The 17,832-nt window shown below is 32.2% G+C and overlaps 2 protein-coding genes and 2 pseudogenes across 2 annotated transcripts; 2 read left to right on the top strand and 2 right to left on the bottom strand.

The window, feature by feature from the left end:
* The first annotated feature begins 1,051 nt into the window (after positions 1-1,051).
* Positions 1,052-2,521, top strand: LOC108845448 (putative pentatricopeptide repeat-containing protein At1g28020; annotated as a pseudogene).
* Positions 2,522-4,017: 1,496 nt separating this feature from the next.
* LOC108833409 (putative pentatricopeptide repeat-containing protein At1g43010) lies at positions 4,018-6,020 on the top strand. Its single transcript, XM_018606835.2, has 2 exons — positions 4,018-4,446; positions 4,791-6,020. The coding sequence occupies exons 1-2, from the start codon at positions 4,174-4,176 to the stop codon at positions 5,868-5,870; spliced, it is 1,353 nt and encodes a 450-aa protein (XP_018462337.2). The 5' UTR covers positions 4,018-4,173; the 3' UTR covers positions 5,871-6,020.
* Positions 6,021-9,493: 3,473 nt separating this feature from the next.
* Positions 9,494-11,829, bottom strand: LOC108833408 (putative pentatricopeptide repeat-containing protein At1g28020; annotated as a pseudogene).
* Positions 11,830-13,829: 2,000 nt separating this feature from the next.
* On the bottom strand, positions 13,830-15,403 carry LOC108835200 (uncharacterized protein At4g17700-like). The gene is made up of 6 exons (XM_018608482.2): positions 15,280-15,403; positions 15,032-15,172; positions 14,670-14,871; positions 14,425-14,531; positions 14,270-14,356; positions 13,830-14,198 (listed from the first exon to the last, which is right to left on the bottom strand). The coding sequence occupies exons 1-6, from the start codon at positions 15,346-15,348 to the stop codon at positions 13,935-13,937; spliced, it is 870 nt and encodes a 289-aa protein (XP_018463984.2). The 5' UTR covers positions 15,349-15,403; the 3' UTR covers positions 13,830-13,934.
* Positions 15,404-17,832: the final 2,429 nt, after the last annotated feature.

The raw sequence follows: 17,832 nt of genomic DNA, 5'->3' as shown, positions 1-17,832 counted from the left end.
AGACCCTATCTTTTGGACCAGACAAAATCTTGAAATCCATGAATAAAATTTTAAAGTTTAAGATGAAAAAAGGGATTAAATCTCTTTTGTTTAGGTTCGGGAGAACAGTCGGCGACGAACTGCGCCGGATGTGGCAGTTTCGTCGAAGAAGAAACAGAGTTATTGAAAGGGTTTTGCTTTTCGCCTTGAGAGAGAGAAACAGAGTTACAATAATTAATTATAATTAAAATTTAAAAACCAAATGTTTCAAAGAAAATTTTTGTATCAAAATTTAACTGATAAATGCCGTACATTTTAATACTAACCAGGAAAAACCAAATCTGATTTCGATCAGAGCAGTGCATGATACTATTCTTATCTCTGATTTGTGTTGATGTTTTCTCCCTCATGCAATAATTAATTATAAATCAATCCCGGAACTGGTGTTTTGTCTTCTGGTGTTTGCCGAATGCTAGATCTCATCCAAAGGGGCGTAATTGTTTCTTCTAATACTATATGATAGGAAGAAGCTCTCTTTGGCTGAAGAATCGTAGGCGTTGGATTTGTCTGGTTGATCTGAGACAGATTAAGAAAAATCGGGGTTTCCTTGAAACGTCCTGATATATGATTTGTTCTTAGATCCATCGGACTTTCCCGAGATTTGAAGGATCAGTGAACACTTGGAGGTTAAAATAAAGGAACCAGCGAACTTTGTATGGGGGATTCAGGGTGGATTCGAAGGAAGCGGTAGAGTTTACCGCGTCTTTTCCAAAGCGAGAAATTGCCGGACAGATGATCGGAAATTAGGCCGCCGGTGAGAAGACTGAAGTTGTTTCGAGATTCTTCTTGCTGCTACGTCGTTCAATCCAACAGTTAACACGTGTTGTCAACGTGTTTTTTTAATATTGTGATTATCCTTTTGTGTTCTCTATTTGTATAAGTTTTGGGTTGTAATAGACTTTCGATTTGCCTTGATTGGGCTTTATGCCTTAATAATATCAATGTTGACAAAAGAAAAATCGGGAAAAACCGAAAAATTTAAGTTTCCCCTACAACAAATTTCACCAAATGTTTTCTTTGTCCTCTTCCTTCTTCTTTGAGCATCTCTATATTTTTTTCTAAAATAGAGATTTCTACTATAGATGTGTATTTGCTCCAATGTATACCTCTATAAAATAATTCATTTATTTCAGAGTAAAATATAGAGGAATCATATTTTTTACTTCTATATTTTCTAGTCATGGCTGTGGAGAAAAGGTTCTTATGGAGGGTTAAGGTTACACCTGTGCTTGACGAATGGCTTAAACAACGCAAAGAAATAAACCCTGCAGATCTGAGAGCCGTCATCAAAGATCTCTGCGAGCCTCAGCGATTTGATCACGCCCTCCAGGTCTCTGTTTCTTCAATCTCTCTAAATCTTAATCACTTTAGTCTCATGAAATAATATATTTATATGTTCTTGGTTATGTATTTAGGTGTCAGAGTGGATAATAAAACGAGGGGTGTTCGAGCTAAGCACTGAAGATTTTGCATCTCGGCTTTATCTTATTGAGATCCATTCAGGGTTGAGCGAAGCAGAGAAGTTCTTCAAAAGCATTCCTGAGTACATGAAAGACGACTCAGTCTACACCACTCTCTTAAGCTTCTACACCAAATCCAAGGAAACACGACACGAAGCCGAAGCCACTTACGAGAAGATGAGGGAGAAAGGTCTTCTCTTCAAACCTTACCCTTACTACAAGATGATCTCTCTCTACGGCCTTCTTGGAGAAACAAATATGGTCGACGAGATTCTGAGGCAGATGGAGGAGAACAGAGTTGTCCATCACAAGGTTCTCACGGACAATAACGTTTTGAAGGCTTAGGCGAGTGTCCCTGATGTGGAGGCAATGGAGAAGTTTCTGAAAAGAATAGAAGATGAAACGCCACCGTTTGCATTGGCCTGGCAAACGGGAATAAGCATGGCAAAGGCTTATTTGAAATGTGGTTCAAGTGCTAAAGCAATAGAGATGTTGCGTAGAACAGAACTAGTAGTTGATGCAAAGTCCAAAGACGCAGCAAACAAGGTGTTAATGGAGATGTATGGGGAGGCCGGAGCTAAACAAGATGTGTCCGCCTCTATAGGCGTGTCAATCAGAATGCTAAGCAGGGACAGAGAATGAGAGCATATAGAAGTAAAGGAAGAGGTGGACAAAGCTCTAACCACCCAGGATATTACTATGGGGGATGTGGCGGTGGCTGTGGTAGTGGGGATGGTAGCCGCGCTGATGACAACGGTGGTGGGATGGTAGCCACGCTGATGATGACGGTGGTGGTGTCGGTGGTGATACTGACGGTGGCATTGGGGGTGGATTTGGTGGTGGTAGCTAGGGTTGAGAGTAAATAACCAAGTAGAGAGAGTCACTGGTTTTCTTTTCGTCTAAATAATGGTGTTGCTTAACTACCGTCAAATGTTTTACCTATTTGTAAATGGCTTGACCATATTGTCTACATTGTGGTCTATATCGTGTCCAGCAATTCTAGAATGTTTTTAAATAACCTATACGCAATATTTGGCTTCAAATCCCTGAAGACTTATGATCTATATTGTGTGACCCATGCGTCCTATATAGAGGTCTTTAGAAAGTCGTCAACAACTTCATTCCTCCTTTGGGGTTTGTAATGTTTTTTTCTCATACGTTTACACAGGACTGGTTTATGGTTATGGACAAAGCCAAAGAAACATTTGCATTTGTCTTCAAATCATATTGAAATAGATTTCTAAATTTATAAAATAATTTTTAATGAAAATATTTACTTAATCTTTTACCAAAATCTCATGGTCAGCCTTGCGCTTACATCTACAGAGCCTGAACAATTGATTTTCTACATGAAGACATTAATTAGCTGATCAACAGCTTTGAAGCATTTTTAAGACCTTTCTGAGAAGAAAAAAAAAACTTTGAAGCATTTTTTTAGGAATAGAGAAATGAGCTCTCTAAAAAATTAAAACCCATTATCATGTAGATGATTATATTGTAAATGCCACTACTTTGAATCCAATGAAACTTTAGCAACCAAATCACTTTGGTCTGGCAAGTTTACTTGCACCATTTTTAAAATATATTGTAAACATGAACTCTCAATCAAAATAACTGGACTAAGGCTCTGAACAGAAAAAGCGGATCATGCATCACGGATTGAAGATTTGGCAACATCATAAACAGATTTCCCCAAAATAAAAAAACCACCATCGAAGAAAGAGAAGGGAAATTTTGTTTTCCCTTTTGTGTAAAATGAAATAACAACCAATACGCATGAACCACGTATGGGGTGTTTACCAATCCTACAAACTCTTATTTAGATAGAGGTTCTACTTCTATCTAATTATATAATTTTTGATTTATTTTTTTCCCTTTTTCTCTTTAGAACCTCAACTAAAATCCACCATTGGAAGTGGTCTTAAAGCCTGTCTACGGTGAATAGTGCTCATTAATTCTTGTCCATATTTTTCTTTGTAGATGTAATTTCTTTTCCTTTGTTAAAAGGGTATTTGCAAATAAAATTGACTAACATGTGATACAAATGTTAGTTTATTAATTATGTCCAAATAATTGTCCTAATTTTATTTTCAAATTTGGCTAGATACCGTATAAACCCTTTTTCAGTTCTTCCTAAAGGAAAAAAACCAATATTTTTAGCGTCTAATTAAGTTACCTTCACACATGTTACCAAATAGTCTCATAGAAAAGGACGCAGGAACAAAAACATTAATTTATTCAAACCCCAGCCGCTTCTTCTGATATGCTCTCCTACTTGTTTAGCCTGGTTCTCTAATTTCCCACGCGCTCTGGATCTTCTACGCATTTTCTGTCTTCATCTTTCTAGCACACATGTCGTCTCTCTACTGCTCTGTCTAATGGGTTCAGATTCATTTTGGATGTAAATTGGGCCTAGGCCCGTATCTATTAAAAGTCTGTAGGCTGAATGTAACAACCCAATGGGCTGAACTCATTTTCATTCTCTTTATTTCAATAGAAGGCCCTTTCTAAAAAAAGAAGAAAAACACCTCCCATATTTTACCGACTTGAGAGCTCTTTTCTCTCGCCGGACCCAATGGGCTTAATCCTTACTCTGTCGCCGCATACGCCGCCTCACGTAGCCTTTCGCCTTACCTCTCTCTCTCACGCCGCATCTCAAAACGATTAAAGAAAGATGCAAAGCCTTGGACGATACTCAAGACGATTCCTCTTGTTCAGGAAACCACAGCCGACTCAGTTCTTGCGTACCCTAACGTCGGCGAAGCTGAGTGACACTTTACATAGCCGGGTCATGGCCGTGGAGAACAGGTTCCCGTTCCTATGGAGAGTTAAGGTTACACCTGTTCTGAACGAATGGCTGAAACAAGGCAATGAAATAAGCCCTACCGATCTAAGAGCCGTCATCAAAGCTCTCTGCGAGTCTCAGCGTTACGACCACGCCCTCCAGGTCTCACTCCACTTCCTCTCTTCTACCGGTTCTAACTCTTACAGAACAAAGTGGTATTAAGACACTTTTAAAAAACGTGTTATAATGCCTTCGTGTCCTTTTTCTTCATATAAATTTTTCACAATGTCCTAGTTAAAATCTTTAATTATTTTTTGCTACAATTTAAAACTAAGTTTGTAGCATAAAAAATCTTAATTATTTTTTGCTACAATTTAAAACTAAAATTGTAGCATAAAATCCTAAATTATTTTTTGCTACAATTTACAACTAAAATTGTAGCATCAAATCTTAATTTAACTATGCTCCTGGCCTGTTACAAAATCTGTTCTTGGTGATGTATTTAGGTCTCAGAGTGGATAACTAAACAAGGGGTTTTTGAGCCAAGCACTGAAGATGTTGCATCTCGGCTTTATCTCATTGAGATTCATTCAGGGTTGAGTGAAGCAGAGAGTTTCTTCAAAAGCATTCCCGAGAACATGAAAGACGACTTTGTTTACACCACTCTCTTGAGCTTCTACACAAAATCCAAGAAAACACGACACGAAGCCGAAGCCACTTACCAGAAGATGAGGGAGCTGAATCTGCTCTCCAAACCCAACCCTTACTACAAGATGATCTCTCTCTACGGCCTTCTTGGAGAAACTAACATGGTCGACGAGGTTCTGAGGCAGATGGAGGAGAACGGAGTTGTCCATGACAAGACTCTCACGGACAATAACGTTTTGAAGGCCTACGCGAGTGTACCTGACGTGGAGGCAATGGAGATGTTTCTGAAAAGAATAGAAGACGAAACGCCGCCGTTTGTATTGGCTTGGCAAACGGGAATAAGCATGGCGAAGGCTTATTTAAAATGTGGTTCGAGTGGAGAAGCGATAGAGATGTTGCTTAGAACGGAACTAGTAGTTGATGCAAAGTCCAAAGACGCAGCGAACAAGGTGTTGATGGAGATGTATAGGGAGGCCGGAGCTAAACGAGACGAGTCCCGCCTCTATAGGCGTGTCAATCAGAATGCTAAGCAAGGACAGAGAATGCGGGCGTGTCGATGTAAAGGAAGTGGTGGACGAAGCTCTTACCACCCGGGATATTACTATGGTGGATGTGGTGGCGGATGTGGCAGTGTACGTGGTGGTGGGGATGGTAGCCGCGCTGATGATGACGGTGGTGGGATGGTAGCCGCGCTGATGATGACGGTGGTGGGGATGGTAGCCGCGCTGATGATGACGGTGGTGGGGATGGTAGCCGCGCTGATGATAACGGTGGTGGGGATGGTAGCTGCGCTGATGATGGTGGTGGTGGTGTCAGTGCTGATAATGTCGGTGACAGTGGCGGCGGATGTGGTGGTGGTGGTTGTGGTGGATGTGGTAGCTGGGATTGAGAGTAGAAAACCAAGTAGAGAGTCATTGGTCATCTTATCGTTAAGATAATGGTTACTTAATTACCGTCGAATGTTTAACTTATATTGGTAATATACTCTAATATATGACTTTGCCATATTGCCAACAATCGTGTTCTACATCTTGTCCAGTAACTTTTAGATTTTTTTAATGCACCAATACGCAACATTTGGATTCAAATCCCAGAAAACATATTATCTATGTTGTGTGACCCTGACCCATGCATCCAATGATCCAATATAGAGGTCTGAATAAAATAGTCAACAACTTCATTACTCTTTGTTGGTTTTGTCAATATACGCTTTACATCTTTAGAGTCTGAACAATTCATTTTCTACAAGAAGGCATTAACTGATCAACAACTTTGAAGCATTTTCTCAAAAGAATAAAAAAATGAACTCTCCAAAAGTTAGAAACTCATTCTCATCTAGATGTTACCATTGCTTTGAATCCAACGGAACTTTAGCACCCAAAATATTGGATATGGGCTTCACACCTATTTAAAAGAATGGCAATGTTTCTAAAACCAGACCGATAACAGGAAAAAATTGGGTTACAGGTTAATATGGTTTAAGTGGATTCAATTTGATTCAACCAAATTTAATGTAATGATATATTATTTACTAAAATCATATTAAATAAAATGTTTTAATAACCAAAATATTTTAAATACATAAAAATATCAAACTATAAATGTAATAAAAATTATAAAATAATTTAATAATTCAAATCTAAAATCAATACAAAAAATAAATTTAAACTTCATTCTCCATGTCATCATCACTCCAAATATTCTTCACCTTTAAAACAAAGGGCGAACAAATCATGTGATCTAAGTTTTTATTTACTCGTATAATGAGTTGAAAGAATAAGTACAATGCTTTGTTTTTAATACAAACTAGATTTTGATCCGCGTTTTCGAAGCGCGGGTATTATTTTTCACTTTTATAAAATATATTATCTGTTTGTAATTATTGAATGTATTTATCTTAGTAAAAAAAAATTATAATAAATTTGACACTTAGAGTGTATCTGGTAAACTATGTGTCTCTCTAGTTTTGTTTTATTCCATCTCCAATCAACATATTTATTTGGCTTGTTGTTAAAATAAATGATTTTAGAACGCAATTGTAAAATATTTTTACATTGATATTCTGTTTAATCAATGTGACAAATTTCTATATTAATTAAATATTTACATTGTAATTTAAATTTGTATTCAAATCAACATATTTGTGTGGTTTGTTGTTAAAAGAAATGATTTTGAATCCAAATATACAGTACTTTTATATTGATTTTTTTTTAGTTCATATAAATTTTTTAAATATATTTATTTCAACGGAACCAACTAATATTTTGTTAAACTGGCCCCTGAAATATATTTTCATACATCGATATTTATTTTTCATAATTCGTGTTATATATTTTAGATGTATCATAATATAACTAATGATATTCAAAAGACTTGGACCGAATCAGGATATATGGCTTTTTTCACAAATATCTGAATCCGTTTTAGATACATTGGTTATTTAGATATTTTTAGATTCCTATACATCAGAACCGAATTCATCCAGATCCAGAATGATCCAACTCAAAATCAACACATAAGTTTATAATATTCAAGCGGAACTTGGTTTCAAAACAAAAAAAAATGATACCTAAAAGGAACAACATGTACTTAAATGGACAAATAATGTTCATGTCTAATTGATTTTATAAATTAATAAGAAAACACTTTATATGTGTTTGACTAAATTAAGTGAAATGGAAAGAGTTTTTTTATACATCGATATTTATTTTGATTACTGTTATATATTTTAGATGTATCATAATATAACTAACGATATTCATAAGACATGGACCGAATCAGGTCATATGGCTATTTTGTTTTACAAATATCCGAATCCGTTTTAGATACATTGGTTATTTAGATATTTTTAGGTTCCTATACATCACAACCAAATTCATCTAGATCCAGAATGACCCAACTCAAAATCCACACATAAGTTTATAATATTCGAGTAGGACTTGGTTTCAAATAAAAAATAAAAAAATACCCGAAAAACAACATTTACTAAAATGGATAGATAATGTTTATGTCTAACTGATTTTATAAATTAATAAAAAACTATTTCTATGTGTTTGGCTAAATTAAGTGAAATAGAAAGAGTTTTTTTATAAAGTAAAATAATTATGTAGAGTGAAAAATTAAGTGGCAATAAATATAGCACATTTAATTATTTTAATTTAAGTTATTATTTTATTCACAAAAACATACCTTTGAACTATATTTTTGGATACGTAATTTTTCCACTGATTAAAACTAAAATCGATAAAATCCATATTTCTTGCGTTAGTTATGTTTTTTTTTGTGAGTTGTAAATGGATGTTAGGTACCTCTGGAGTCGGTATATATACCGAGGTGAATAATCGATTATAAGGAGTCATTGTATGCCAATTATAATCCACGAATATCTCAACTGTAAATGTTTTTGGGATATCATATCTTTTGAAAATATTTTGGATTGTAATCGAAAGTTTGTCATATCTGTTTGCTCTGATTTAGGTAACTAATTATGGAAACATTTGATGGTTTTAATGAAGATTGGGAAGCAATATATTTTGAGATATTTGGCTTGCAGGAATAAAAGTTGACAAAAAAAAAGCTTGCAGAAATAAAAAAACGTGGGAATGAAGGTCTAGTTTAGAAAATTAAGGTAATAATATATTGTATTGATTGCAACGAAAATCTAGCATTCCTTCCGTCAGCCAACTTATTCAAAAGTCTATATAAGATCTTTTCATGAATTAAGCAATATTCTGTTACTTTAATTCTTTGGTTAATTGAACCATTTGATTAGCATTGATTTCGATTTTGGTTAAAGCTTTATATTAATGAAATTATTAAAAGGATAATAATTATCTTTGTTTCCAAACAGATTCCAATTAGTCTACAATACATGTATCCAAACAACTCTAATTTGTACTTCAACTTTAATAATATAGATTTAAGAATTTCGTGATGTGAACTATTAAATTCTTTCAACATAATAGATCATGTAATCCCCTTCTTATTATCACAAGATATATCATTCAATCGAATGTAGAGTTCCTCAACCGATGTTGCTTCTCTAGAATATCCGCGGCCAAAACAATATCCTCCCGTGGAAGTTTCTTTCATCTAGTGGTTTGATTAATGCTTCTACATCAAAAGGTCTAGGATTCAAACCTAAAAATGCAAATTATACAGATAATAGAGAAAATGAAAAAAAAAAATAGATCTTCAACATGATGTATAGTGTACCATCGAACATGGATCTTATAAAACAATTAGGAGTAGCATAGTCACACATGTATTCTCATTAAGTGTAAAATCATCTATGTAATATTTATTTTTTCCTCTGTTTTATTTAAGTGGTGCTTAAGGTAAATGCAGAATGTACAAAGTTTTGTACAGCTTAGATAAAACTATCATTAAATCAAATGAATTCAACCCATAGAAAAAATGTTGTATTATATAATTGGTCACAAATGTCAAACGTCGTTACATTTGTATCTACAATAATAACGAGAACGTCAGTTATACAAAATAAAAATGTTTAAACACGGTTAAAATGAATCAGGTAGCATTGTAATAAGATAATTAATAATTAATCAGATATTAAAAATAATATTGATATCTCGGCAGAGGCTTAGTCATATAATCTAGGAACAAGAAACAAAAGATGGCCACACAAATGGCAACAACTGTCACGACCTTGACTATAAAATCCCTCACCATCCTTAAGTGCATCTCATTCCTCTTCTTTCCAATCAAATTTATCAATTCACCAACTTTCGATTTGTTTCTTTATGAATTTATCAATTCACCAACTTTCGATCCTGCTTTAGAGTAAGCCTTTGCCACTGCAGCCATGGTCTCTCTTCCTAGTTTGATCCCTTCTTCTCCACTCCACTTTTTCATAAACGTTTCCATAGCTTCTACGTTTGACTCAGCCGCATATATTCTCAAGACTTTGTTCACCATGAGACTATCGGGAGCCACGTTGTTCTCTTCCATCTCACGAAGAAACTCCCCGACCATATTTCTTTGACTGTGGAAAGAGAGCATCGAGTTGAACGGTGAAGGTCTCATGAGGAAACCTAACTCTCTCATCTTCTCAAAAGTTGACTTGGCCTTACCCAAATGTTTGTCAGATTTTGTGCAAGAGCTCAAGAGAGTTGCGTAGGCAGTGTAATCCTTCATGTTCTCAGGGATGTTTTTAAAGAACTTCTCTGCTTCTTCCAAACCCAACACAACTTCAACCATATGAAGCCGAGCTGCATAATCTTCAGAATAAATATTAGAAGCCCTTTTTTCATCCATCCATTCTGAAGCCTAACAATTGAAATAGACATTACAACATTAAAATCTCTCCATGAGTCTTTCGCCAATAAAAGAATAATACAAAAAATGAAAGTATGAAAGTTTTTCATATGAGATACTATGCTATTTTATAGTATTTTGTCACATGTGTCTATGGTTAGTATTTATTTGATTACTAAAAATTTATATGCAGATAAAATTTCCCGACCGATTATAGTGAACAAGTTAAAAAAATGTTATATGTAGAAGGGTGAGTCTGTAATCAACTAACCTGAAGTGCTTAGAAAACTGATTGGAGTCATGGAGATTCTTGATGAGGCATTTGAGTTCAGACACTCTCATTCTACTCCCCCATTGGTCCAAAAGCGGGTTGATCGGTCTCTTCATTCTTATGTTCTTTATTGAATTTTTCAAAAGTTTCTCAGCTTCATCAACCATTCCTCTCTCTTGATAACCAGAGGCTAACATAGTTGGGATCCGTATATCAAACTCAAGAGGCAAAGATTCCCACACTTTGTAAAACTCCTCCGCCTCAGCGATAGCGTCTAGCTTTAAGAATGAACGGATCACAGTCAGATAGTCATTGCTATCACAGTACTGTTCTGCGGTCTTATTGCAAAGGTTCCATATACGTAGCACCTCTTCTTTCTTTTCAGCTTCACCATACATCTTCGTGAGAAGCTCGTAAGCTTGTTTAAACGACTTGGGGTCAACCAGTAATTTCTCGTTAAAAGTGAGCAATTTTATCGCCTTTTCTTGTGAACCGTCTTTGAGGCAAGCCTTTGCCATATCAAGAGTGATCAGCCACTCAAGAGTTCTCCAGCTCCCACTATTTTCTTCCCACGCAGTTAAGAGCTTCTCCATCCCCGTCACGTCAGAAAAAGACGCGTATAGATTCGACACGTGGTTCAGAGTGACGCTGTCGAGCCCAACATTGTTGCCTTGCATCTCAAGCAAAAGCTCATCGACTTTATCTCGATTATTTAGGGCACCGTAAAGAGAGATCATTGCGTTGTAAGGAGAAGGACTCGTGAGAAGACGTAACCCCCTCATTTCCTCGAACGTGGCTTCGGCTTTACGCAGAGTCTTGTCCGATCGTGATCGTGCGTACAAGGCTAACAGACTAGTGTAGACAGAACCGTCTCTCGCGCTATGTGGTATACTTTCGAAGAACTTCTCTGCTTCTTCTAACCCGACAACATTATCTAACATCCACTTTGACACCTAATGACATCATCATCAATGAACGTTCAACGTAAAGCTGAGCAGAGCATAAAGAATGAAACCTGAAGGGCTTGGAGAGATTGGTCGGAATCACGAAGCTTTTCGATGATGACTCTCACGTGAGAAGGGTTGATGTGATTCCCCTGTTGCCGCCACTGCTGTAGCACCGGAATGATTCGCGCTTTCTGATCAAGAGCCTCTGTTAGACGATGCTGCAGAGTTTGATTCGCGGAGGACGATAGGGTTTGGAGGAAGGTGCGACTCCTGTAAAGCTTTGCGTGTCGTACAAGAATTCTCATCATGGTTAAATTGGAAAGGCGATATTACTTGGAGATCACTTGCTAGGGTTTATGTATGTGTGTTTTGTGCCGACTACAACAAATTATACCACCTAAATATTATTCTTATCTATTACACCTAACTATTATTGAATATATTAGATATGAGCCTGTTGCGTTGCAACGGTTTTGCTTGATGTTTTAATTTAATAAAGAACATAAAATAATAATCATTTATTATAGTTTTATGGTTGATTTGAATATGTTATAGGAAATTTATTTTATAAATTAAAAATAAATTTCATACATAAATTCAAGTTAAAATTTGTATTTTATAATCATGGTACATAAATGAATTATTATCAACTTTCTAGTTGGATTAGAAAAATATTATACCTAAATGTTTGAATTGAACCCAACCCAAAATAAGAAATTGAATGAAAAGTAAAAAAAAAAATTTAAAAATTGAAAAGTCAAATAACGTCAATCAAGTCAATGATAACATTAGACATTTTCTTATATACTAATTTAATGTTTTCTTAAATAAGTTTTTTAAATTTTTTTTGCTAGATTTTTTTTTAAAAAAGGAAAATATTCTATTATATATATATATATGTCCTTTTTATTTACAACAAAAATAAAAAAACACTACTAAATACTCCTTTACATTTTTTATTAGGATTTTTGAAATAGAAAATTTCTCTTATATAACCTTATACAATTATCTTCTCTTAAAAATTAGAAATAAATAAATTGCTATAAAATAATTATTTCTAGTTATTAATAAATAATATTAAAATTACTCTTTTTACAATTTCTATTAATACTAATTTTACACATCTTTTGTTAATTAAATAACTTTTTAGTATCATGTTCATCATCAAATTCTCTATTAAATTTTTTATCAAATAAGTTTTTACAGTTCTTTTTTTGGTTATGACTTAAAAATATGATACAACTCTTTTGTTTAAGACTTTGTTTTAAGAAAAAAGGAAAACAACTATCAAAATATTCTTTTACGGTGTTTTAGGGTTTTAGAAAAATAAATTAATATTACATAATATTTTACACTTATATTTTGTCTAGGATTTAGAAAAATAAAATTACTATGAAATAACTATTTCAAGTTAATATTAACTATTTTGCCATTTTCAAATTTGTTTTTTCAATATCACTAATATTTTACATTTTAAAGTAACGACATATTTTTATTGATACATTCACAATCTAATTTTTATAATTGACACATGTTACAGTGATATCAAGTGAAATATTTGAAGTTATTTTTGGTTTATAATTTTTTAACACAAAATTATCAAAAATAAAAGTTAGTTAGTTATAAGAAAATAAAATTACTTTTATATTTTTATTTTATTTGGAATTTTAGAAAAGAAAAATTAATTACTATTTAATTAGTTTTTCTTTAAGATTTTTATACACATAACTCGGTTTTTATGAAAACAATATATGTTGAGTTAATTATATATTTGTCTTATATGTACAAACACATATTCATCATATTCACACATACTCATGTACGACAACAATCTCATAATTAAAAAAGATTATGTTAGCATCATGAGATGTAACAACGATGATAAAAAATTGTAAATATCCGAATCACAAGTATATTTAGTTTTTTTTTTAGATTACATAATTAAAATAGTTACCCAAATTCAAACATGAACTGAACATGCAATGTTTCTAACCAAATCCAGACCACATTCAAACCAAAAATTGTAAATATCTGAATTGCAAGTATATTTAGATTTTTTTTTAAAAAACAATTACATGATTAAAATAGGTACCCAAACTCAAACCTGAACTGAACATGTAATGCTTCGAACCAAATCCAGACCACATTCAAACCAAAAATCATAAATATCAGAATCATATTTAAATTCTAACTCAAAAAATCAAAATCTCAATAGATCAACTAAATCCGAACAGATATTTGAATGCTCATCTCTTGAAAAGAAGTATACGATATATTTTTCATTACAACTTAAATTAAATAATCTAATCAGTTATTTCACTCTGCGCATGGACGCGGGTTACTACCTGGTTATTGAATTATAAGACAAAATATCCAAATATTTGAAGTAATTATAGAAAACCTTAGTTATTAAGATCCGAACGACCGTTTAAGCGCGCTAATAATTTTATTACATTGGATCGACTTATTGAAATGGATCTGGTCTATTATGCCATAGGAAAGATACTCTAAAGAAAAGTGTGTTTCCAATGACCATGGAACGAGAGAGTGAGGAGTCCTGAGATCTTGTCCAGGCTTCTTCTTACTATAGCTATGCGTTCACGTGTAGCCCTGCAACCATCAACCTTACAAGCGCGGCGACTTTTATTTGGGCAGTACTTGTACTTTATGTAGAAGGTTGCATATCTGGCATTGAGTCTCTCCTTTGGAGAATCTATGTTTTCTCTACTCTCCACCGCTACTTTCATTATGACCAGCTTTGACAGATTAATCTGCAGAAGAAGAAAGCTGTGTGTTATTATTAACAGCGCTCGTGGAGAGTAAACAAAGACAAAGTTAATACATTTGGAAGGCTTAAATTTGCATTGAGGAATGCAAGCTCCAAGTATAGACGAATCCAGTCATTTTTTCGAAGCTCTGATTTTTTCACCTGCCAAAGAAAACACATGAGACTAGTGTGTGAGAATACAAAAACACAAAAACAGTGAGCTTAGTTACCACGTAATATCGCGTTTTATCATCGAAAGCATTATCTGCCGGCCATTCAGGCAAACTACCTCTGTCTATAGGTCCACATTCGGTAGATCGGTTGCAAGCTTGGTCCTCTACACACAAGAGATAACTCGCATAACATTAAGCAGGAAAAATTACGAATATATATATATATATATATATATATATATGTATTATTAATTAATTAAATTACAAAAGATAAACAATAATGAGCAAAACAGCACTTTTACCATGTGGTTCGGGCTTAGGTCTAGCAATAAAACAAGTCAAGCTCTTGACATCAAAGCCTTGTATATAAGAACTCGTCTGAAAAGTTATAAGCGAACCACCAGCAGCTGGATCTTTTGCAACCGCTGTTACATAGTAAGTGGTATAAGCTACTTTTGGTCGCACATTGTATTTCTCTATGGAACTCAGCTGCAAGTTAGTACCCTGAGAATTTGAAAAGGGTTAGAGGTGTTAGAGAGACTTCTATAGAGTATGAAAAATATATTAAAATAAAGTACTGCAATGATTTTAACAATACAAATTAAATAAAATTATTCAAAGATCAAAAAACAATAAAAAGGATTGTATTTGTTTTTTTCTTTACCTGTGTCATATTGTACTTATGGATCCCTAACTTAGCATATACGATGATGTTGTTTCGGGGGCAAAGATCTTTTGTAAACTTCCGAGCTATGATATTACAAGAGGGTGGTTTTTTTTCCATCAAGTGTTCAATATCAAATCCCTAAACACACACACAAACACACACTTTAGCCAGACGAAGATTAGGGTTTATATATGTTCTGTGGATCGATCCAATACAAACCAAACCAAATAAGATTAAAGACTTACACCACATTCTGCCACTTTCATCCAAAATTCATCCCGCTTGCTTAATCTCGCAAGCTTTGTCACCGCCATGGAAATCTCTCTATTACTTTACCCAAGCGGCTGGCTAGCTTTTTATTCTTTAATACTCCCTCTGTTTCATATTAAGTGTGTTATAGAGGAAACTTTTTAAAAAAAAATACAATAGTAATTTTTTATTAAATCCTAAAAAAAACCATAAAAGACTATTTTATAATGAAAACTTTTCTTTTCTAAACCTGTTTTAAATCATAAAGAAAAGAGAATTGTATTTTTATTACACATGTCATTTTTTTTTACAAAAATATTAAAAACGAAATAATTACTTTAAAATAGATTTTTACAATTATTTTCTTGTTTAGAATTTTTTTTAAATGCGAATTACTCTCAGATATATTTAAAATATATAATGTAAAATATTAAAAATGATAATTTTGTAACTTTTCTTTTCTAAAAATACTAAATCCTAAAATAGAAATTCAAAAGTTTATTTTTGTAATGAGAATTTTCCTTTTTCTTAATCTCTTTTAAATCCTAAAAAAAAGAATTGTATCATATTTTGACACATGTCATAATCTTAAAACTTTATTGACACATATTGCAATAAAAATAAAATTACTATAAAATATTTTTAACAATATATAATATAAAAATGGTAATTCTGTAAATTTTCCTTTACTAAAAAAATACTAAATCATAAATTAAACTTTAAAAAACTATTTTTGTAATGAGAAGTTTCCTATTTATTGATCTCTTTTAAATCCTTAAAAAGAATTGTATCATATTTTTGACACATATTATAATCTTTAAAAAAATTGACACATGTCACAATCATGTTAATTAGTAACTATGAAGAACCAAACTTTATATAATAAAATATACTAGTATCTAAGAAAAAGAACATAGAAGAGATATCGTATACAATAAAAAAGGGAATGTTTTCAAAAGAGAACAACAAAGCAACATGGTTATCCCTTTGGTATAATATCATCTTTAAATTGTCTCTTTAGTATATTTTTTTCCATAATCTCAAAACTAACTTTTGATTAAATCAAATTAAACACAATTTAAAATTTATATTGAATTTTATAAGTTTCATAAAAAGGAAAAAAACCATTTTAAAAACGTTAAAATTTTAAGTTTTATTTTTATTAAAAGTTTAATATAACTATAAAAAAAATCTTTGTAAACCGTTTTTTCTAAAGTTTATTTATTGTTTTTTATTAAAAACTTTTTATAAAGTTTTATTTTAGTTTTATAAAGTTTATTTTTATTGATTTAAAAAAAAAAGTTTTACAAAGTTTTATCATGATTAAAAATGCTTAACAAAGTTTTATTAAAAAAATTTTACAAACGTATTAAAAAAATTAAAACTAAAAGTTTAAAATTTTTTAAAAATTTAATAAAAAAGAAAAAAAACGTTTTAAAAATTTTAACAGAAAGAAAGAAAAAAAAACGTTTTTGACAAGGCAAAATCGTTTTTTATGTTTTGAGAAGAAATCGATCAAAACACGTTTTAGGAAGTTAAAATATTCCAAATAAATTTTAGAATATTTTTCTAACCGAACTTTTATTTTCGCAACATTCAGGTTTTTTATCCGTATAATACACTTTCTACACTACGTAGAATCAAAACAGAAATCTCATAAGCAGATTCTACTTCATGTACATGTTTGAGTAATATCTAAATTTCGCATTCCGGAAGTGTTAGAATACGTAATAAAAATAAAAAACTGCATTCGACATAAAAGTAGTTATCCTTACCAGTAGTAGAATTTCTATTTCCCATATTTAGAATTTTAACTAAAAGTAAATTGTTTATTCTAAAATAAGTAGCCGAATTTGTTTAATTTAGAATTCATTTTCTACTAACTTATTTTCCGTAGGAGATGAAATCTACTTTTAGTACAGCGTAATTTAAAATTTAGTTTATCAAGTTTTTTAACCAAAAAATACCAGTTTGTGTAATAAAACTATTTATTACATTAAATTTTAGAATTAAAATGATAAAAACAAAAAGAAAAGTGGATAAGAAATAAGTTATACCAGAAAACAACTATGTTGAATTTTTGTTTCGTTTTAACAATTTTCCCTAAAAATAATTACATAGCTCATTATAATACATAGAAGTTACATAAAGTAAACATAGCGATAGAGATCATTCTCCTCACTTGGGTCTTGATTGGCACAGCCGATAGAAAAATTGTACCAGTATGCTGTAGAAGTAATATGCTTTAGAAGATGTATATTCTCATTAAAAACTTTAAGAAGATGATTGGTAGAGCAATAGTAATATACAATCTTAAAATTGTTATAAAGGTTAGTATATAATATATTTATTTTAAAATAATATATATTAAATTTGTTACTAAAATAATGAATCTTAATTAATAACATAAATTAAATTAAATTTTAAATGTGAAATATTCTTTTTAAAAAAATAAATGAAAATTTATTTAAAATATAAATTTATTTTTGGAAATAAAATAATCTTGAATATTATTAAATAAAATAAATAAATCATATAATTTATATAAA

Source organism: Raphanus sativus, chromosome 1 (assembly GCF_000801105.2).
Source record: "Raphanus sativus cultivar WK10039 chromosome 1, ASM80110v3, whole genome shotgun sequence".
NCBI classification, from domain to species: domain Eukaryota; kingdom Viridiplantae; phylum Streptophyta; class Magnoliopsida; order Brassicales; family Brassicaceae; genus Raphanus; species Raphanus sativus.
The sequence above is the reverse complement of the archived record's forward strand: the minus strand, read 5'-3'. Positions and strand labels throughout refer to the sequence as shown.